Source organism: Canis lupus, chromosome 24 (assembly GCF_048164855.1).
Source record: "Canis lupus baileyi chromosome 24, mCanLup2.hap1, whole genome shotgun sequence".
Classification (NCBI taxonomy): Eukaryota; Metazoa; Chordata; class Mammalia; order Carnivora; family Canidae; genus Canis; species Canis lupus.
In genome coordinates, this window is record NC_132861.1 from 9,287,299 (window position 1) to 9,310,565 (window position 23,267).

A 23,267-nucleotide genomic window follows, 5' to 3' on the forward strand; every position below is an offset into this window, starting at 1 on the left:
CAGTTCTAAATAACTTCCCAGCTCCAAATCTGGGAACTAGTTAGGGTTTACTTTGGTTATCGCTACTGCGTCTATCACGCAATGGATTCTGGGAGACCGAGTCTCCGAGCGCTGAGGTTTACCAGGCCCAGGGCGAACGTTGGACTTCAGTTCCCACAATGCCGAGCGCAAACCTGTAATTCCTGCCGGGGTAACCGCGAGGTGGCAGCCATCTTGCGTACGGCGGTGCAGGTCCCCAGATGCCGAGGGCTTGGGCGTTAGTTCCTCTCTGCTTTGGGGTGGTGTTTGCGCGTTGCTTTCGTCTTTTCAGATGTTCGTGTCTTTCTAGACTGCGATTTTATTGGGAAGTCACAGTCAATGTAGTGTAAGGTGAGTAAACACCCCATTTTAAGGGTGGGGTAGTGGTGGTGACGTTTTTCTGGGTTTTTGGCATCTCGTCTGCTCTGGGCTAAGAGCACCCCTTTGATAAGCTTTGTAAACGTGGAAACCCAGAGTGAACCTATGAGTCTAGGAGATCTATTGAATTCCTATACAGAACCTGAGCATGTCTCCGTGGGAGAAAGAAACTGGGTGACGCACTTTTGCCCGGGCCGCCTTCCTTGGAGGTCGGGAGGCCGGCGGACTCGGGTTGTGTATAGGCCATGCTGTTGTCTCACTGTTCCTGGAGACTCTTAATGATATTTCGAATGAGGAAATGAGAACCTGAGAGGTGGTTGGAGGCAGGGAGAGGGGGTTCCGATAGGATGGCGTTCTTTGCAGTTGTATTCTTTTTGTTTCTGTGGGCCTACCTGTATCGCTGTCTAGTTCGTCTTTTTTGCCCTTTTCTTGTTATCTCCTGTTGGAGAATACCAGAGGGCGGGCAGAATGAAGAAATATTGAGTGAAACAGCCTTTGGGATTGCAGTTTTGAAGGCCCTTAAGAAATTTCAAGGGAGGCAGAATTTATCTTCGAGATAGACCAAGCATGTGGAAAACATGAACGCTTTGATTGGGAATTGCCGGATTTCTAAACATAACATGACATATTTGAGTCATACTTAGTGCAACTGAAGTTATTTTTTTTTTCTTTTAAATTAATGGACTATACCCATTTGGAAACCACGTGTACACTACTCATAGGAATAGGGTCTGTCAAATTTGATTACTGAGGAGATGCTGAGGTTTGGGAGCTGGATCCATTTACTCCGAAGCATATAGTGGTTTTAAACAGTTTATGGAAACATTTGTCACAACTGGTTTGGATATGTGGCACTTTGGCTGGCAGATTTAAGATTTACTCTCCATTTTAGTACATAGTTGTGTACCTATATCATCAAAATATATATTATTGATTCAGTTTACCAAACTTAAATTCTTCAAGTTCTTTAAGTTCAGAAATGCATCATTTAGATTAAAGGTGAGATCTGTCTTTTTTTATTTTTTTATTTTTGCAAGATTTTATTTATTTATTCATGATAGACACACAGAGAAAGAGAGGCAGACACACAGGCAGAGGGAGAAGCAGGCTCCACACCCGGAGCCCGACGCGGGACTTGATCCCAGGTCTCCAGGATCACTCCCCGGGCCAAAGGCAGGCGCTAATCCGCTGAGCCACCCAGGGATCCCCGAGATCTTTTTTTAAAAAAGACATTTGTACTTACCTTCCGTGAGGCCCCTCCCCTGAATAAATCATTATAACAATACTTAAATAGTGGTTATAAAATTACAACTTTGTAATTTTTGTATTTTAGGAAAATATTACCATTTAAATGTCTTTTCTATTTTCTTGTTTCTGAAAAACTTTTGTTTAGATATTTAAAATATTAGCTATTAGTTATATGATTTATTTGCTCCTCAGATGCCTTATGGTGAAATTGAAGCGAAATCCTTGGGTCATGGTGAAGAAATAACAGGTGAACCATGCTATAAAAAATTGAAGTCAGCTGAAGAGACTTATGTTTTTTCCCATCGTGGTAGTGCTAATTTTCTCAGAATCCAAGAGAAAACTGGGAGTGATTGGGTCCCTGTGACCACTGTTGATGTCAGAGGACATATTTATGCTCAGAAGGACAAAACCAAAGCTACAGACTCACTGAAACCTGTGCATGAAGAGATGTGTAGTAATAGTAGATCAGATGTTATTGAATCCATTGATCCAGGTCCTGCATTGGTATCCACAGATGATGAGATATATAGCACAAGTAAAGCATTTATAGGACCCATTTACAAACCTCCTGAGAAGAAGAAATGTAACGAAAGGGGAAATCACTCCGTCACCAGCAGTGGTATAGATGGCAAAGGGAGACGAGAACAGAAACAGAAATTCAACTCTAAAGTATCAGAACTTGACAATGAATTATTCCAGTTTTACAAAGAAATTGAAGAGCTTGAAAATGAGAAAGATGATTTGGAAGGCAGTTATAATGAACCTGAACCCTCTGAGGAAAAACTTGTTACATATTGTCAGGATCATAATAATGATTTGTTAAAATCTGAAGAAGGAAAGGAAAGAGATAATAGTAATGTTCTTCAGTCACATTGTGGTTACCAACAGCACGTGGGGAACGAGCCAGGCAAATATCCTTATAATGGACAAGTAATACCTACATTTTGTGATGATTCATTTACTTCCTTCAGGCCTGAATGGCAATCAGTGCATTCTTTTATAGTACCCCACGGTCCTCCTCCTCCCAGTTTTAACTATCATTTAAATATTCAAAGATTCAGTGCTCCACCAAATCCACCATCAAATATTTTCCATGTCCAAGATGGCTTTCAGCATCAAAATGGGTATTATGTAAATAGTTGTCACATTAATTGGAATTGTTTGACTTTTGATCCGAACAATGACTATATTGACTGTAGTGAGAATACCAGTAGAGATCATTCCTCTACAAATGACTACAGTGAGCAAGATGAATATGTGAGTAATGGTTTCTGTGAAACCAGGGAAGGATGCTGGGAAAATCCTATGGACAAGCATAATGGAACAGGCAGGCTTATGAACCAGCATTTTCAAGAGGAAAAGTTAAATAAATTGCAGAAGTTACTTATTCTTTTAAGAGGTTTGCCTGGTTCTGGGAAAACAACGTTGTCTCGGTGAGTAAAGGATACCAAGTGAATGCTTGGTAATTCACTTAAAAATCGTAGATAATAGTAATCAATGACAAATGCATCCATGTTTCTAGTAGAAAATCTTTGTTAACATTTGATAATGACATCTGACAGTGTGAATATTTAAAAATATGTTTTCTGATGGAGGAAAGGAGAACTGGCATATAAAGATTCTGCTGAGAGTTTTAAAAATAGATATACCATGTATAATTATGACAGTGATGTAAGTAAATGCTATTTGAGAACTGTACTGGCCTTCCCTTTTTAGGTCAGCTCTCCAAGAAGAACTGGACTTGGGGTTGGAAGATTTGGGTTTTTGATCCACTTATTTCAAACTTTATGGCCTTGGACAAGTTTTGCTATCTGTTAATAGAATGAGAATTGTTATTTTTCTGGAATAATTGTGAGAAGCAAATGAGATAAACCAAGGAAAGGAGGTGTGAGTTTGTTTTTAGCACTGTGCCGTATTTATACCTTTGATTGGTAGAGGGAACTCTCTTTGTTCTTTAAATTTAAGGAGTGTGAAATAAGTAGTACCTGAGTTATAAATCGAGTTAGAACTGGTTATGTTTTATTGTATAACAAAATGTTTCAAATTTCTGTTTTTGTTTGCATTTTTAAAAAAGAATATTGATGCACTTGAATTCATTTGTGCAGTTGTGAAAAATAATACAAAGAAAAGCAGGACGAATTGTTCACAGTTTTTGTAGGATGACTCAAGATTTATGCCAGATCAGGAGAAAAGGAAAATTGTTTGGTGTCTTCCAGGAAGGATAAAAAAAGTCCAAAGAACCATTTTATGAATTTATATTTACTTGCAAAAACAATCTAAACAGAAGTTTCTCCAGAAGCAATAAATTAAAGATTACACTTAGGATACATTTCAAGCTAAATTGTAAGCTGTGATTTTTGTAAATGAATTTAAATTTAGGTCTTTGCATTTTGATTCTTATTTTTAAAATATTTTTAAAAATTTATTTGAGAGAGCAAGAGCATGGAGGAGGGGAGGCACACATAGAGGGAAGAAGCAGACTCCCTGCTGAGCAGAGAGCCAGACTTCTAGGGACTCTATCCTGAGACCCTGAGATCTTAAACTGAGCCAAGGCAGATGCTAACCTGACTGAGCTGCCCAGGCGACTTGATTCTTCTTATTTTAACGAAGATTTCGTAGAGAAGATGAAACTTCCAACTCTTTAGAAAGGATAGAAATCGAATGAAGTCTCACAAACATGGGTAGTCTCCTAGATTTAGAATATAATGACAGAGGAAAGAAATAGTTGAAATTTGGAAATTATAGGAATCTCCTAGCTAGGGTCACCTGACTAGGTGTGGGTATAAAATAAATTTGAGAAGGAAGGATTAGATTTGGAATGACATTGGGGTATGTTGAAACTGAAGATGAATAAAGTAGTGGTAGTACAATAAAATTTCAAGGAGACATAACAAGTGGAAGGTGATAGATGCGATTATATATAATATGCATATTTGAGGAATCAAATGTATAAGAATGCAAGCTATATTAGTAACTACCATTTGTATCATGATTTACAGTCTAGAGTACTTTCATATATAAAAATCTTGTAAGGTGGGTTGTGTTGTTTTCATTTCATAGAAGGAGCAGAGGCTTAAGAGGATAAGTTCGGGTTAAAGGACTTGGGAGAAGTCCAAAGAACTGGTAGGAGGTCAAACTAGAGGTGTAAATGAAAATGTGTTTTTTCCCTGCGCCTTCACTTTAATATCTGTTGCATCCATGGCCCTATACCTGACTCCTGACTTTCAGGAGCTTGTTTAAAGAAGCAGGAGTACCTGTTTAGGTTCTTCACATTTTGTATGACTTAAGATTGGTTGGTTGGGATTGGATAGAAAGCCATTTATTCTGTGGTGGGGAATAGCTTTATATAGGAGTTAGCTTTCAAAATGAGCTTTGAAGAAAGAAAGGAGTAAGATTTGGTAGATCGGAGTTGGGTTCATTTGGGGCACTAAATTAAAGGTACCATTATTTAGTATTGTGTGGTAATGAGCACAGGAGGTTAATGTTCAAATTCTTTGGGGGGTAGTATTCAAGTCCTCTTCTTCCTTAATTTAGTTTTTACCCACCTCTCCATCTTCATTTCTTTCTGCACTTGGACTAGCACCTACCCTCCACCGCAGAGACTTACTTGTTCGTTCATTGTTTTAGGACCTCACTTATTCAGAGGTTCTCTCAAATGCCTCTGCTTTTTGAGGTTTTGGTTTATCATCTCAGTCCTCTGTAATCCTTCTGAACTCATATAGTATTTGTCATTACCAAGTTTTTACTAAGTTGCTTACCCACAATCTGCTAACAGATTTTAATGAAATCAGTTTTAGGTTAAATTCTAACACAAATACAGACTTTAAATATTTATGAGTAAGCTAGTGCAAAACAGTTTATCCATCTTTGTAGGTATGTGAAAGTCCTCTTTGTCCTTTTACACAAACCGACAGCACTTTGATGAAAGGTTCGTCTCAGGCACAATTCAACAAATTCTAAATGTGGAATTTTGTTACCATTGTAATTGTATCAGCTAAACAGAATCCTCTAAGTCAGTGATTGGACATGGGACCATTTAGGGATCAAGCCTTGGGTGTCATTCCTCAGGGTGTAGGCTATACATTTTGCTAGAATTCCTATACCCTGTTCATATGAGGAGAAAGGGTGAACCTAAAATGTTTTAGCCAATATGCATTTCTTCTACTGTACTGATTTCACCAATGAGAGAATGTATTTTCAGAAACAGACTAATTTAATTACTGTATTAGGAAAATATTGGGAGTTGATGTTGATCAGAGATAAACACAAGTATTTTCAAAGTGGAGAGAAGATGTCACACTGCTGGTTTTGAAGATGGAAGAAGGGACTATAAGCCCAGATATGCAGATAACTTTTAGAAGCTGGAAAATTTGGCAAGGAAACAGGTTCTCCTTTGGAGCTGGCAGGCGGAATGCCAGCCTACCTACACCTTGATTTTTAGCCCAGTGGAATTAATTTCAGATTTCTGACCTTCAGAACTATGCACATTGTCTTAAACCACCAAATTTGTGGTAATTTGTTGTAGCAATCATAAGCAATTACAGTTTAAAAAGAAATCTCTTGGGATCCCTGGGTGGCGCTGCGGTTTAGCGCCTGCCTTTGGCCCAGGGCGCGATCCTGGAGACCCGGGATCGAATCCCACGTCGGGCTCCCGGTGCATGGAGCTTGCTTCTCCCTCTGCCTGTGTCTCTGCCTCTCTCTCTCTCTCTCTCTCTCTCTGTGTGACTATCATAAATAAATAAAAATTAAAAAAAAAAAAAAAATAAATAAAAAGAAATCTCTTTAAAAAGAGATCTTCAAAAAAAAAATAAAAAGAGATCTCCCTGCTTTTGGAGATCTCAGTTTAAACTCTGGAGGAAAGACTGACCTTTTCTTTTGTAGATCTTTTCTTCTGTATTCTTAATTGAAGGAGTGTCAAGAGAGTGAAGTGCCCCTGTAGAGTGATTCTGGGATCGAGGTATGCAGGGTCACTCAGTAATTAAGGAGATAAAGAGTTAATTAAAGTATCAATTCTATTCAGATATTTTTGGGAAAATCACTTCTCTTTGTATATGCACATGGGTGTACTAAAAATAATGTACAGTTCTTAGAAATTTTAAAAACAAAGTATGAAAAAACCTATTAAAGTTAACTTTCATAATAGGCCATGTGAGGAAATAGGGTTCCCAAAACTGGGTTAAAGAACAGGATTCAGGACAGCCCCGATGGCTCAGCGGTTTAGCACCACCTTCAGCCCAGGGCCTGATTCTGGAGACCCTGGATCGAGTCCCATGTCGGGGTCCCTGCATGGAGCCTGCTTCTCCCTCTGCCTGTGTCTCTGCCTCTCTCTCTCTGTGTCTCTCATAAATAAATAAATAAATAAAATCTTTAAAAAATATTTTAAAAAAAGAACAAGATTCACTTGTTCTTAAGTGAATTTTATAAGCATGGACTGCGTTAGTTATCTATGGCTGTGTAACAAATTACCTTATTAAAAACTGAGTTAAAGCAACAAACATTTCACAGTTTCTGAAGGACAGGAGTCTGCAAGCAATTATCTGGGTGCCTCTGGGTCAGAGTCTTTAACAATGCTGTGATTAAGATGTTGCCTAGGGCTGTGTTCTGATCTGAAGGTTTATTTTGGGGTGGATCTGCTTGGAAGATCTCTCTTGAGGTTGTTGTGAAGACTTAGTTCTTGTGAGCTGTTGGGTGAGGGGGCCTCAGTTCGTTTCTGGTTGTGTATAGGCTGGAGACCTCCCTTGGTTTTGTGCTCCTTGTACTGCTCACCACTCACAGCGTGATGAAACAAAGTGAGCCAGCTCTGAGCCCAAGACAGAAGCCACTTTTTTTTTCTGTAATCTAGTCTCAGAAGTGACATTTCTTTTAACTGCCATATTCTATTAGTTGGAAACTAGTCACTGACTTCTACCCACAGTTACGGGGAAGGGATTATATGTGAATACCAGGAGGCAGGGATTGGTTGTAAGCCATTGGTTTTGGCTCCCCCATGCATCTGTGTAAGCCATTGGTTTGTAGGCCATTGGTTTTGGCTCCCCCATGCATCTATGTAACTCTACTCTGGTGGCCTGATTTCTGAAATCATTTTCTTTTCTTTCTTTTTTTTTTTTTTTTGAAATCATTTTCTTTTTCTGGATTTGTAAATGTCAAATAAGCAAGGGTGTTATGAATATTAAATGGGATGTAGATAAAATGCTTGTCATTCAGTAAAGTTTCAAAAAGATAGACATGAAAAAATGTAAATCAAGTAGCCAGTGAGCCCATATCTCATTTTTTTTTTATTAGACACTTGATTTTTCAGAGTTCTAAGTTTTAATGTTTGGAGAGTTCATTTTAATACCTAATTTAACTTGTGAGAGTTTTAATAGAATTGGACTATAAGAATTGTGGAAATACTAATATTCCCAAGTAATTTATTTTTGACTCAAGTGATTAATATGGCATCAGATATATCCAAATTGATTATAAGTATTTTTTTTAATATAAGTCCCCAAAATATAGCTTTATAGTTTGAGATAATTCAGGGAATTTTATTATTTATTTTTTATTTTTTATTTTTTTTAATTCAGGGAATTTTAAAAAGCTGCATGAACAGTCTGAAAGGAAAAAGTCTCTAACCTAAAATTGTTTGCTATAACTATGATTTATATTCTTAAGATATTCTTCATAGAGATTTATTCATGTTTGATGTTTACTTGGTTTAATGATGTAAATTGATTTGCTATCTCCTACCCTCTGTCTCCATGCCTCCCCCACCCCCACCTTTTTTGAGGTTAAAACATTTTTTGGAGAGAAAAGCCTCTATACTCTTGTAGTATTATATTATTAATATTTGAAAAATCACTGGTAATAATGTAATAGAATGGAAAAAATGAAATGGTATTTAAGAAAGATGGTAACAGTTTTATGGTACTGTTAAATATAACTAGGCATCATGAGGTTGATTATGATCAAAATCATTTTAGGTAATTGAGCTTTGGTTTGGAGTGCTAATATTGTAGCTTTTTTTTTTTTTTTTTTTTTCCCCAATGAGAAGCTTGAACTCAGAACCCTGAGATCAAGACCTGAGCTGAGATCAAGAGTTGAATGCTTAACTGACTGAACCATCCAGGCAGCCCATAGTAGCATTTTTATATTCTAGGTTATCTGTATAAACAAGTAAGATGCCAAATATGTTAGATGGCATATTTTGAGAAAATCATGCTGGCTTAAATAAGATATCCAACTCTAGCTTCACAACCAACCAACCATTTAATTTCACTTGCTTTGCTTGAAATAATTTGAACTATAATTCTGTAAGTGGAAATGCATGTTTAAATTTTTAAAATTTTTGTATATGCATTTTCTATAAAATATACAAACATAACTTGTTTAATTGCACATCATAGATACTGCACTTTTTACAAATTGAAGGTTTGTGGTAACCCTGTGTCAAGCAAGCTTTTGGCTCCATTCTTCCAACAGCATTTGCTCACTTAGTGTCCTTATGTCACTTGGATAGTCTTACAATATTTCAGACTTTTTTGTTAATATATTTGTTATGGTGATCTGTGATCAGTCATCTTTGATGTTACTATTGTAGTTGTTTTGGGGTCTCATGCGCTGCACCGGTATAAGATGGCAAGCTTAATTGGTAAGCATTGTATATATTCTGACTGCTCCACCAACCTGCTCTTTTCCCATCTCTCTCCTGTTTTCAGGCCTTTCTCATTCCCTGAGACACAACAATATTGAAATTAGGCCAATAAATTACAATGGCCTCAAAGTGTTCAAGTGAAAGGGGGAGTTGCACATCTCTCACTTTAAAATCACAGGCTGGAAGTGATTAAGTTTAGTTAGGATTAAGCATGTCAGAAGTCTAGATAAGGCTTCTTGAGCCAAACAGATAGCCAAGTTGTGAGTACAAGAAAAGGGTCTTGAAGGAAATCAAAAGTGCTACTCCAGTGAACACACAAATGAAAAGAAAGCGAAATAGTCTGGATAATAGATCAAACCAGCCACAACATTCTCTTAAACCAAAGCCTAATCCAGAGTCCTAACTGTAATTCTGTGAAGGCTGAGAGAGCTGAGGAAGCTATAAAAGAAAAGTTAGAAGCTGGCAGAGGCTGGTTCATGAGGTTTAAGGAAAGAAGCTGTCTCCGTAACATAAAAGTACAAGGTAAAGCAGCAAGTGCTAGTGTAGAAGCTGTAGCAAGATCTAGCTTAGATAATTAGTGAAGATCTAGTTAAGATAAATAAAAGTAGCTACAAAAGTGACAGATTTTCAATGTAGACAAATGGCCTTCTACTGGAATAAGTTGCTGTGTAGGATTTTTATAGCTAGAGAAGTCAGTGCTTTAGCTTCAGAAGAAGCTGACTCTTCTTGGGCTAAGGCAGCTGATGACTCAGTTGAAGGTAGTGTTCGTTTACCATTCTGAAAATCCTAGGGCCCTTAAAAATTATGCTAAATGTACTCTGTCTTTGCTCTATAGATGGAACAACAAGGCCTAAATGATGGCATATTTGTTTACACTGCAGTTTACTGAATATTGGAAGCCCACTGTTGAGACCTTTGGCTCAGAGAAAAAGATTCCTTTCAAAATATTACTGTTCATTAACAATGCACCTGGTCTTAAGAGCTCTGGTGGAGATGTTGAACAAGATTAATGTTGATTTCATGCCTGCTTCCACAACATTCATTCTTCAGCTCATGAATCAAGGAGTAATTTTGATTTTCAAGTCTTATTATTAAGAAATACAGTTTTTAAGGCTGTAGCTGCCATACACACTGATTCTCTGAAGGATCTGGGCAGAGCAAATTGAAAACCTTCTGGAAAGGATTCACCATTTCAGTTGCCCTTAAGAATATTTATGATTCATAGGGTGAGGGCAATATTAATATGAAGAGGAGTTTAGAAGTTGATGCCAAACTTATGGATGACTTTGAAGGGTTCAGGTCTTCAGTGGAGGAGACAACTGTGGATGTGGTGGAAACAGCAAGAGAGCTAGAATTAGAAATGGGGCCTAAAGATGGGACTGCATTGCTGCAATCTCATGGATAGCAAGGAAAGTGGTTTCTTGAGATGAAGTCCACTAGTGAAGATGCTATAAAGATTATTGAAATGACAACAAAAGATTTAGAATACTCCATAAACTTAGTTGCTAAAGCCATGGCAGAGTTTGAGAAGATTAACTCTGATTTTCAAAGAAGTTCTCTTGTGAGTAAAATGTTATCAAACACCATCACATGTTACAGAGAAATTGTTTATGAAAGGAAGAGCCAATGGATGGGGTAAACTTCATTGTCCTATTTTAGAAAATTGCCACAGCCACCCCAGCCTTCAGCAACTACCACCCTGATCAGTCAGCATCTATCAACATTGAGGCAAGACCCTCTACCAGCAAAAAGATTACAACTCGCTAAAAGCTTAGATGATGGTTAGCATTTCTTAGCAATAAAATATTTTTGAATTAAGGTGTATACATTGTTTTTTTAATAATAACTTTTATGTACTGGGAAACCAAAAATTAATTTTGACTCTCTTTATTGTGGTACTCAGTTTATTGTGGTGTGAAACTGAACCTGCAATCTCTCTGAGGTATGCCTGTATACAATTTTATAATAAGCTGAGGAAAGGAGAGAGATGTTTATTTTAATAGTCGAAGTCCTTCTTATTCCTTTGTATTAGGAGGTATGTATTCTTGAATCATCCCAAGACTATACTCTTATATTCTTAATCCCTTCCACCATTTTCCACTAAATACAAATGCCACCTAAAAAAGTACCTGGTTGTAATTGTGTAGATTTAAGTGTGAAGTGATATTTGAAATCTGAAAACTTTTAAGGTTCAGCTCCTGTACTATTATTCTGTTTGCAGTATATTTACAGGTAAGTACCAGAGATTCATTTAATAACCTTTCCTATGTGGCTTATTTTTTTGATGGTTATAAATGGCACTTTGTGATTTCTTTTATTAACAGAATTCTGCTTGGTCAGAGTCGTGATGGCATTGTGTTCAGCACTGATGACTATTTTCACCACCAAGATGGGTACAGGTATAATGTTAATCAACTTGGTGATGCCCATGACTGGAACCAGAACAGAGGTTTGTTTTGGGCCAAGTCTCTGGGATGGTGTATTTGACTAGGAGTCAGAAGACTTGAGTTTTTATTCTTGACTTAACTTTTACCAGCTGAATGACTTTGGCAGGCCATTGAAATAGCTTTGAGACCCAATTTTTTCATCAGAAGTTACACTTGCTTTACTTTATTAGGTTATTGACAAATTAGAGAATTTAAATAGGTATATTTTGTAAACTGTAAATAGTGTACCAATATAAGCTGATAAAATAGAGGTGTAGGATATTTTGATAGCCTTTATTTTATACCTCATGAATAAATTCAAAGAACTCTTCATACTGTTATATATTCCCCAAAGCTATTTCCCTAAGAGTAATAAATGCTGATGTTTTCTAAGGCTTAATATAAGGTCTTTGAATATTAAAGTTTTCCCTATTGACATTACTCTACAAAAAATGTACTTTAATACTTTTTTAGAAGCATATCAGTCAATATTTTCTCATTCTGGAATAGTGATTTGAACATTGACTGCATATCGTGTGTTTCAAAGTAACCTTTTTCTTATTTAACAGCATCTTATTTAACTGCAGTGCCATCATCACACTTAAAAAAGAAAAAAAAAAAGACAATTCCTTGACATCATATAATATCCAGCTTGTAATGAAATTTCCTGTTGTCTTTACACTTGTTCTCTTTGAATCAGGATACAAGCCAGATCCTGGCAGTGCATTTGGTTTTAAGTACAGTAATATCTATCCTTTTTTTAATCCCTTCTTTTTGCCTTTATAACATTAATTTGTTGCAGAAATTGGTTGGTTGTCCTATAGAATGTCCCATATTTTTTAGTTGTCTGTTTGCTTCCTTGTGGTAGCTATTTAACCTGTTCTTCTTTCTCCTCTATTTCCTTAAATAGAACTTAGTTCTAGACAGGAGGATTTGTTAGTTTCAAGTTATTTTTTTTTCATAAGCATATGTCTAGTTGTCCTAGTTTTAATAATACTAAGATTGATTAATAGCTTCAAAGAGACCGCCTACTCTCTCCATTATCAAGTTCCCTATCAAACTTACATGTAATGGTTTTATCCATCAGTGAACTGTTTCCCGAATGAGACGTTTCATTAAACATTGCAAAATGGTGATTTTCTAGGTTTAAGATTCCTTCCATGTTAGAATTCTTCTATAATGAAGAACATTTCACCTAGAAATAGCTTTAGGAAAAAAAAAAAAGAAAGAAATAGCTTTAGGGTTGTCCTAAAGTACAGTATATACAGGAAGAACAGGATGAATGCTTTTCTTTTTAATTGTCAATTTTCACAGTAAGGAATTTCAGGATATCTTTGAGTAAAATCTTTAATGTGAAATAAGTTTGATTTTGAGATTATTTCCTAGTGTTGGTTCTCTGACACTCTAGGATTCTCCACAGAGCATTATGCCACAGAACATTACTGCATAAATCAAGTAATAATGGTATTGCAATTCTGAAAAATATTTGGAGTTATTGGACTAAAGTTAAGGGCACTAGTAGTAGGTGATGAGTGGAATGAATAAGCAGTGACTATACTGTTGGAGAACTGTGAAATGTGTTTGTGTAGGACAATTTTTTTCTCTTTGCAATACCAGTCTAGAATATTACATTGAAATTTCATGCCATGTGAGTTAATACTTGCTAAACAAAAAATGGTGTTTCGATAAACTACTAGTTTTATTATAACAGATTTTTCCAAGGTAATGATAGTAATGATAACTAACAATTGTTATACATTTTGCGAGTTATAAGTATGATACTTAGAACTAAATTTTTCTTTTCAACAGATGTTTATTGAATATTTTTAAATGCCAGCTACTATTCTGGCAATCTCTGCTTCATGTGTGTTATTAGAAGAATCCTAAATTCATGTTAGATCACCTATAAATTAAAAACCTCTCCAGGGTATCATTCTGTCTCTTAGAGTATGTAGTTATTTTGTTTAAGAAATGACTCTCATTATTTGGGTAGTCAAACATTGTTTACTTAGAAACTCTTTCCTCCTAGAGTACACTGGAATGTGGTATTGCATTATGATTTTTCATGAAAAGTAGATCATCATCTCATTCCTGCAAATCAGAGATTTAATCTTATTATTAAGCTGCTCTTCTAGGATATAACACCTTAACAGGTGCCAGCCTAACTATCAGACATTAAGACAATTAGTTTAGCAATTTTTTTTTTAATGAAAGAGTTTATCACTATTTATGATTGAGGATAGAACACTGTAAGATGATAGCATCTTGATATCCTATTTATGACCCAAATTCTAAAGTTCTTTTGGTATTTCAAGACATATTCTCCCAAATATATATTCCACCATAGTCATTATAATTTAACCCTTAGAATTCTCTCTCACCCTTAGACATCCATGTAAGTGTTTTCATTATATAGAACTTAGTGTTTTGATTTTAAGTCCCAACAAAACTCCTATATCATTGCCTTTTGCCTCAGCCTTTTAAATTGTATTGTAGGTTCTTGATTATGTTTCTTGTCTATTTACATTTAGGGGTACACACACCTCTGTCGTTAACAGTGGCTCACTGTGGCAGTGATTCTTATTACCTCTTGGGGAAAGAGAGGGCAAAGGGATAGGAAGATGTAGTTTAGAAAATTTCTATGTGATGCCGGCTCCAATTTGAGAATTGCTAGTCCTAAGAAAGACTTACAAAGTCAGTTGAACTGTGGTCCTTAGCTACTTGGTATGTAAGTTCTTATTTCAGAAACATTATTTGTAATTGTAGAACATTGGAGAATATAGATAAGCATATATTGCTGATACTACCATTACCCTCAGATGACCACTTAGGATATTTAGTTTCTCTTCCCAGATCTCTATATTTTGACCATAATAAGGGTATACTTACATATTGTGTTATAATTTGCAATTTTCAGTTAACAGTCTTCCATCTTTCCATGTCAATAAATGTTTACCTCTTTTCATACTCAGACTGTATTCAGTGTAACTTGCTCTTGTATTTCCTGTAAATCAAAGTTAGCTCTAGACTCAAGGCTTCCTTACCTGTAGCTCAACAAAATGTTTTTCCCCAAATGTCATTGTCAACACCAGCAGCTGGTCCAGAGAATACACATTACCTGTGGTTATGTCTCTTAATTCTCTTTTAATCTAGTAATCTAGTGGAGTCCTCTTTTTTGTTCATGACACTAACTCAAGAGATTGCATAGTTTTGGTTTTAAATACAGAGATATAGGAAATTTCTTAATAATGAATATTTAAGTTTTATTTCATATATTTTATTCTAATAGTTCTCTGGTTTCTGTTTTTGTTTTTTAAATTTATTTTTTATTTCAGCAAAACAAGCTATCAATCAGGGGAGATCTCCAGTTATAATAGACAACACTAATACACAAGCTTGGGAAATGAAACCATATGTGGAAATGGTAAATATGTGATATGGGAGAGTTTTAATATTTTATTCTTACCATTTTTTTCATACTCTGAAATTTTGGTTACTTTGATCTTCATTACATAAACATTTGTCCCTGTTTTCTAAAGAGGTGTGTTTGTTAACTTGGTTTTTAAAAAACTGGGAATGGTACTTACTAAAAAATATGCTCATCTTGTTAGTTTTGCCTGGACTTGAAGACAGTAATTCGAAATTGTCCAGTTATGTGGTCTTAACATTTTTATAAACCATATTATTTAAAAGTAAAATTTCCCTGATCAAACAAATTTAGAAATATTGTCTAAATGAAGCCTCTATTTATCTGACTTCTTTTTTTACTTTAAGAAGTATTCTCTGGGTTTTTGTTTTCTTCCTTTCCTTTGTATAGGCCATAGGAAAAGGATACAGAGTAGAGTTTCATGAACCTGAAACTTGGTGGAAATTTGATCCTGAAGAATTAGAAAAGTAAGGCACTCAAATTTTTTTTGAATCCTTTATCTTTGAAAAAATTTTTTGAATCTTTATCTTTTTTCCTTTCTCTTCTCCTTTTCACAGTTTCTTTACTAGCTTTTGCTTGTCATATGTTTGCTATTTGTGAATAGGGACTGTTTTCACTTTCTGTCAAGAGGAACATTGACTTAAATTCAACGTTTCTTGGGATACCTTGCCTTGATCAATTTTATTAAATTTTCCTTGTTAAGTGTGTGTGTTACTTTCTCTTATGTAAATTCCTACATTGCTTCATAGTTATTGAATGCTAGCAGGGATCTAGAACACTTTGAGGGAAAAGTGAAGTAGGCTACTTACCTGCATCACTTTTCAAACTTTTCTTCCCATTTTAGGTCACATCATCTTTTTACCTGGGTCATCTTCTCTCTCTTTACCATCTTTACTACTATAGATTCATACTCTATAGATTCATAAACCGAGATCCTTGTAATCTGTGTTTTAGAATTCAGGGTCTGTTTTTGTTTGTTTTTTTTAATACAAAGGTAATATAATGCATACACATAATCATAATGCCCGTAGCAGAGTTTGGGGTAGCGTGTCATCATCACATATTCTATTTTTTTTCCTGTGACATATCACTACTAGTCCTCTAAGTAGATAAGAAAGATTCTGCATAATGTACTTTCATTCTGAGTAGATTGTGCTGCCAAATGAGTATAGGTTTGGTTAGATTTTGCTGCCACATGAGTCAACAGAAAACTGAGTTCTTAGGCCATTTTAATTTCAAAATTTGTGGTGAGGGATTATGGACTTTTATTCCTTTCATCCCTGGCCTTCCATTTGTGTTTACCTTTATCTCTTTCCCCTCATGTCACTGGTTTTCCTATGACTCTTTTTCTTTCTTTGTTTTTATTCTCCTTCTCTGCTTTTGGTAACAACTTTGAAAAATAATTCACGTACCATACAATTTATGCATTAAAAGTGTACAATTCATGGTTTTCAGTACAGTTGACTTTTTTTTTATTTTTTTATTTTTTATTTTTTATTTATTTATGATAGTCATACAGAGAGAGAGAGAGAGAGGCAGAGACACAGGCAGAGGGAGAAGCAGGCTCCATGCACCGGGAGCCCGACGTGGGATTCGATCCCGGGTCTCCAGGATCGCGCCCTGGGCCAAAGGCAGGCGCCAAACCGCTGCGCCACCCAGGGATCCCTACAGTTGACTCTTAATGCAGGAGTTAGGGGTGCTGACCCCCTGGGACAGTTAAAAATCCATAAATAATGGATTTTTGAGTCAATTTTTGATGATGACTTTTGATCCCCCCCAATCTTAACTACTAATAGCCTGCTGTTGACCAAAAACCTTACTGATAACATAAACAGTTGATTAACACCTATATTTAGTTACATGTATCATGTACTGTATTCTTACAATCAAGTAAGCTAGAGAAAAGATGTTACTAGGAAAATCAAGGAAGAAAAAGTACATTTACAGTACTGTATTAGGTCCACTTACACGTGGCTTTTTTACTGTACTGTATTTATTGAAAAAGCCACGTGTAAGTGGACCTGGCACAGTTTGAACTTGTGTTCAAGGGTCAACTGTATATTCACAGAAATGTGCAACCATCCCTTCCTTTAAAAAAACAAACAAACATTTTTTTCTTCCACCTCAGCTTGCCCTCTTCCAACTTATAGCTGTTATTCTGTGTATGGTATTCAACTAATTTCTTTTTCCCTTGCCTTTTATTCATTTGGTTACCCTTTTTCCCTTTCTGATTTGCACACTATGTGTTCATACATGAGTAAAATGGATAAATTAATAACTAGTATTATTCATCTGCTTCTGTGTGTGTTTATTACACCTCAGGTAGAAGAGACAAATTTAAAAACTAAAGCTGTTTGGATTAATGCAGAATAAATGAATTGATGAAATACAGTTAGGCTTCATTAACATTTGAGGGACCGTCGAAATGTATTAGTATTCTTAATATTTGACTTTACAAAATAAAGTCAATTTAACATCTTGCGAATTTAGTCATATTTTGCCAATTTCAACCTCAGGTTCCTCTTTTTTTTTTTTTTTTGTCTTCTAGTCCTTTTTGCTTTTCTAATCTTTAACATGAACCTCAGTAATTTTAAAAAGTAAACATTTCCTTTGTGTCCCTTTTCTGGGAAAAATGAATTAGCATTAGTAAATCTAGAACTGTAACAGTAAATATAAAGTATGTTCCTATGTGTTTTGCCTGTCCAAGTCAAGTTATAGAAAACTACAAGGGTAAAATAAATTGTAAAATGTTTTTTGAGGTTCAAGTATAATTTTAAAATCACTTTTTGTTGTCATAATTAAATTCAGAGAAAATTACATATAATATAAATTTACAGCTTAACAAATTTCTTGTAAGGCAAATACTCATTTAACTGGTACCCATGTTACAAGAACATTATCAACACCTCAGAAGTTCTTTGAATTCCTTTCCCAGTAATAATTCCTTGGTGGGAATTATTTTCTTTAATGTGTCTTTTTTTTCTTTAATGTGTCTTTTTTTTCTTTTTTCTTTTTTTATGTTTTTTTATTTTTCTAAAACATATTTTGTCTAACACCATAGTTTAATTTTTTTCAAACTTTATATAAATACAGAATGTGTTCATTGTGTCTAGTTTCTGTCACTCAACATTATGTTTGTGAAATATGCCCAAGTTGTTGTCTCTAACAGTAATTTGGAATTGATAATAAATTTTAAAAATGCAATAGGAAGTGTCCTAAAATAACTTTGAAAAGTGATAAATATTTTATATTGATTTTTATAATTGTAAAAGTCCACTCAGTTCCTGTGTAATTCCCAAAACACTGTCTCATAATCTTCAATTTTGTTTTAAGGGGAAGGGGTTAACTCCATGGTTCAGTGAATTGGTAGTTAGTTTTATGTGAGGAAGAGGGATATTATCAGTTAACATTTTGTTATGATTTATGGTGTCTTTAAGCCTTTTTAAAATATTATTAAACTTTTTGAGAGCCAGTATAACTTTTTTTATCTAAAATGTAGGTAAATGAGATGTATCTTTTAGTATTTATTTGCAAAACATAATTTAGAATCTGTACTCTGTTACTCTAAAACAGTTTAATCTCTAGGCCTGCACATTCTAAAGAATTAAAATCCTTTTATTTTTTTTTTGGTAGGAGGAATAAACATGGTGTATCTCGAAAGAAGATTGCTCAGATGTTGGATCGTTATGAATATGAAATGTCCATCTCTATTGTAATGAATTCGGTGGAACCGCCACACAAAAGCACACAAAGACCTCCTCCTTCACAGGGGAGACAGAGGTGGGGAGGCTCTCTAGGCTCACATAATCAAGTCTCTGTTACAAATAATCATTAAATTGGCTCTTTTCAGCTAACATGTTTGTTGCTTGCCCTTGAAAAGAATTAGTGAGCCTATCTTGAAGTTTAAATAGTTTCAAATTTAAAAAAAGACTATGTTGCCTCACAAAGGATGTTACCAGCAAGCTGTTTAAATCCTAAAGTGTAAATAAAAATTATATAAAATTGTTTTTAAAATGTTCTTATAATTTTTTGTTGTAATTCCCTTGGGTTATTATGAAACACCTTAGAGAGTAGGTAGGACCTAGAATAGTTTTTCTACAACTGAATTTTAAACTAATTGTATCTATTTTATAGGTAATGTTGAATAGTTTTATAGCTCATACCTAAATCTAATTTTTCATAAAACATTAGTATTTTTTTAACTACCTTAAAAATATAAGAAATACTAACTTGATATAGGCACTTCAGTTGATTTTTCTATAATACAGGTAAAATTAGGTTTCTGCAAATTCATCTGACAAAAATATTTCTAAGCTATAATTAACGTATCAGTTAAAACAAATTCTCCATCAAATGCTATACAGCAGTAGGTATATCAATCACCTGGGTGGTTTTCTCCATAATGTACATATCCATAATATATAATAAATACATATTTTCACCCTTCTCAAACCATCTCCTGTCCCTCCACACTCCCCAGTTCTAGAATGAATAAATAAGGAAATCACTGTATATTTAGAAAAAGCTTTCCAGGTTATTTTGATAATATATCACTTTTCTCTATTTAACACTGTATAATTCTAATATAAAAAATAATTTGGACATGTCCTTAGTATTAATTGTCAGAAGATTTGTTGTAGTATATTTTATTTCTCCTGGTTTTAGTTTTTTTGTAGATCAACTATATGTCTCATTGGATAGTTTTCTTTGTTAGATTGTGTTTTGTCACTTAAAATTTAAAAACAGAATTCATTTCAGAGATTTTGTAATTCATCCTCATCTTTGATTTGCTCTTTTTAAGGAAAAAAATCTCAGCTAATTACATGCTATTAAAAAATGTTACCTTCAAAAGTTTTACATGATAATATTTCATGGCCCGTTAACTTTCTCCTAATCCAGCCCATCCTAAATCTAGTAATCTTTCTTCATGTTGTTTAAACCGTTTGCTGTTATTTTCAACTTTACTTTAAAATGTTCTCCTACATCTATATATTACTCTTTAAGTAATACTAAGTGCAAGGCTCAAAACTAAATGCAGTACTCTCAACAGGTCTGTATTACATTGCCTTTAGTGAAATAAGAGTATGATTTCTATTTATTTGTACTTTTCAGTGCTGTTTACATTTGGATGGATACTACTTTGCTTTATTTTGTTTAACACATATGTTTGTATGTATTTGTTCTTAACTAAATATGATATAGTAAGAAAATGCTAACTCATGTTTTGTGTGTAAATGTATATATATTTATACATATACACATTTTCTTCATCCACTATTTTCATGTATTCTTTTGCTTCAGAGTAATACTTCTTGATATTTGGGCTATATTTTTCAGTGTTTTATTATGTACATTAGCACATTTTGAAAGTAGTACAGAAGGATTTAATTTGGGGACAGATGAAACCACTGTTAGATATATACTGTGTGTTCCTTTGTCTTTATAAAACTGTTGGGAGTAATAGTGCTATGAATCTATAGTTTTTTATTAATGCTTCATTAGCCAAATTTATTTTAAGGAGGTAAATGTCTTTGAAAGGTACAAATTATAAAGAAATATGTCATGTTAGACAGTAAGTCTGAAATAAATTTCCAGATTTTATTATGGATCAATTTCATCTTTTAGTACTTCTGAATACTTAAATAATCATGCAGAGATCATTACTAATTCCTGATTTTTTTTTTAGTATAAATCCATAATGAGGCAAGGGAATTAAGATTCTGAAAGTTTTTTTTTTTAATAGGTTTTATTTATTTATTCATGAGAGACACAGAGAGAGAGGCAGAGACATAGGCAGAGGGAGAAGCAGGCTCCTCACAAGGAGCCTGATGTGGTACTCGATCCTGCACCCTAGGATCATGTCCTGAATCAAAGGCAGACAGACACTCAACCACTGAGTCACCCAGGCATCCCAAAAGTTGTTTTTTTAAAGACAGAAAAATTAATAGTTCCTCTAAGCATATTAAATTAATACCTCCTCCATTTAGCTTATTTTAATTCTTTGAATAATAACAATTAGGCATGAATACACAATAAAAGATACCAAAATCACTGTTACAAGTCATTGCTTTGACTTTATTTTTTAATTTTTTCATTGCTTTGACTTTAAAGGTCTATACAAATCTTTAAAAAAATCAGAAATTTACTGATTAGAGAGGTATTTCATCAAATTTTTCTTCTACTCATATTCTTGAGTTTGGTTTATTTTATTTTAATTTATTTTTTTTCCAGTTATATTCCTAATGAAATAGCTTCCTGTTGCTCTGCCCCATTCTGAATTGGTCTCCATCCCAAAGAATAAATGAAGCATTAGTCATATTTAATAAGATAAAATTCATTTAGTTAAGCAGAATATAGCTTAATGTAAGTTGTTTTTTCATAGGCTTGGTATAAAAATCACTTCCTTTTTGATAAGCAAATTTATAGTTTTCTATATGTCCTAATCCTGCTAGCAAAAATACTTACTGTTATTTATTTTTCTTTTTTTACTGTTATTAAGTTGAACTTGATTTTTAAATAGATAATCTTTATTTTTAGTATTCACCTTTTCAGGAGAAAATGTTAACTTTTTAATATTTTATGTCTATTTTAATGTACAATTGTTTACAAAAGATTGGGTTGCCTTTTGTTGGAACAATAGGTGGATTTAAGTACTTGAAGTTTATTTTTTACCTAATTAATATAGATTGTAGAATTTTCTAGTTTTATGTATAGGTAAGTTTTGAAAGAGTGCATTATTTCAGAGGATATGAAATATTTATTTTGACCACATTTGAGTTTTTATTTTGGGAAAATGTCTGATTTTCTGAGCTTGGTTTTTTAAGTATTTATAAAGAAAATTGGTAGTGTTCTCTTTGGGAAATGTTGAAAAAATGTGGTTATTTATATATTAGTGCCTTGAGCGGATAGGTTTGCTAGTCTTTTTTGAAATTTTATGTAATATTCTAATATGAATGTAGTAACTGAGAATTTGTTATTAGGGCTGAAGAGAGAGAGAGAGAGAGTGTGAGTGAGTGAGTGAGTGTGTGTGTGTGTGTGTGTGTGTGTTTTAACATTTGGAACCCATTAGGTCGAGTAACACTAGTCTAGAATCATGACAAAGTATTGTTAAGTTTTTGTTACAATGGCCATTCAGAATAAATATTTGGTGGTAGCCGAAAAAGAAGCTTGAGGTAGTGGTTTTAAAGTTAAATTTTAGGATCCCTGGGTGGCTCAGCGGTTTAGAGCCTGCTTTCGGCCTCCAGGGCGTGATCCTGGAGTCCCGGGATCCAGTCCTGCATCGGGCTCCCCGCATGGAGCCTGCTTCTCCCTCTGCCTGTGTCTCTGCCTCTCTCTCTCTGTGTGTCTCTTGTGAATGAATAAATAAAATATTTAATAAAAAAATAAAAAATAAAGTTAAATTTTACAGGTTTCAATTTATAAATAAAACATTTTTTTCCATTAAAATTGTTAGCTGTAATTCTTGTGAATTTACAGAGGAAGGAGGGAGTATATTAAGAGGTTAATGAATATCTTTGGTGATGGTTTTCTTTCTCTTCACAAAATTAAGATTGGCATACCAATTTTTATTTTTAAGATTAAAATATTGTTAAAATAATTGATCTCCCTATATGTATATCAGATTTCTTCTTAAAATAGGAGGTAAAAGGTACTATTAAGTTTGTTGAATGTAATGGGTTCTGAAAGAGGAGTAATTAGTGGTTTTCTCCTGTGTCTTTTTGATCCCTTTTTTCACATTTAAAATTAATTCAATTGATTTAAATTGCTAAGTATTTTAAGCCTAAAAATTTTCACTTTTTGCATGGTTTTACATTGCAGAGCAAACCCTGAAAATTTTATAATGATGATGTTAGCAACTTGGTTCAGAAAACTTGTAATAGAATGGTTATCATTTACATTCAATATCTTTATTTAGACAACACTAAAAGGCATAATTTTTGTAATAGAATATATATTTGTAAGCTTATTTTTTTATTTTTTTTTAAGATTTATTTATTTATTCATGAGAAACACAGAAAGAGAGGCAGAGATAGGCAGAAGGAGAAGCAGGCTCCATGCATGCAGGAAGCCCGATGTGGGACTTGATCCCGGGACTCTGGGATCATGCCCTGAGCCAAAGGCAGACACTCAACCACTT

General features: G+C 34.3%; 1 protein-coding gene across 16 annotated transcripts in view; it reads left to right on the plus strand.

Moving 5' to 3' along the window:
- Nucleotides 1-174: 174 nt before the first annotated feature.
- The window catches only part of N4BP2L2 (NEDD4 binding protein 2 like 2), a 72,599-nt gene continuing 49,506 nt past the window's right edge, over nucleotides 175-23,267 (plus strand). For 6 of the 16 annotated variants that reach the window (XR_012016195.1, XR_012016196.1, XM_072795527.1 and 3 more), the window contains exons 1-6: nucleotides 181-369; nucleotides 1,837-3,077; nucleotides 11,602-11,726; nucleotides 15,039-15,127; nucleotides 15,521-15,597; nucleotides 18,764-18,910. Coding sequence is in view for 13 of the 16 variants with exons in the window: in XM_072795527.1 (XP_072651628.1) it covers nucleotides 1,837-3,077; nucleotides 11,602-11,726; nucleotides 15,039-15,127; nucleotides 15,521-15,597; nucleotides 18,764-18,910 (1,679 nt within the window). In the remaining 3 variants the exon portion in view is untranslated. Of the gene's footprint in view, nucleotides 370-1,836; nucleotides 3,078-10,112; nucleotides 11,096-11,601; nucleotides 11,727-15,038; nucleotides 15,128-15,520; nucleotides 15,598-18,763; nucleotides 19,145-23,267 lie in introns of those variants that run through there. The other 10 variants (XR_012016197.1, XM_072795531.1, XM_072795532.1 and 7 more) reach the window with 10 other exon arrangements.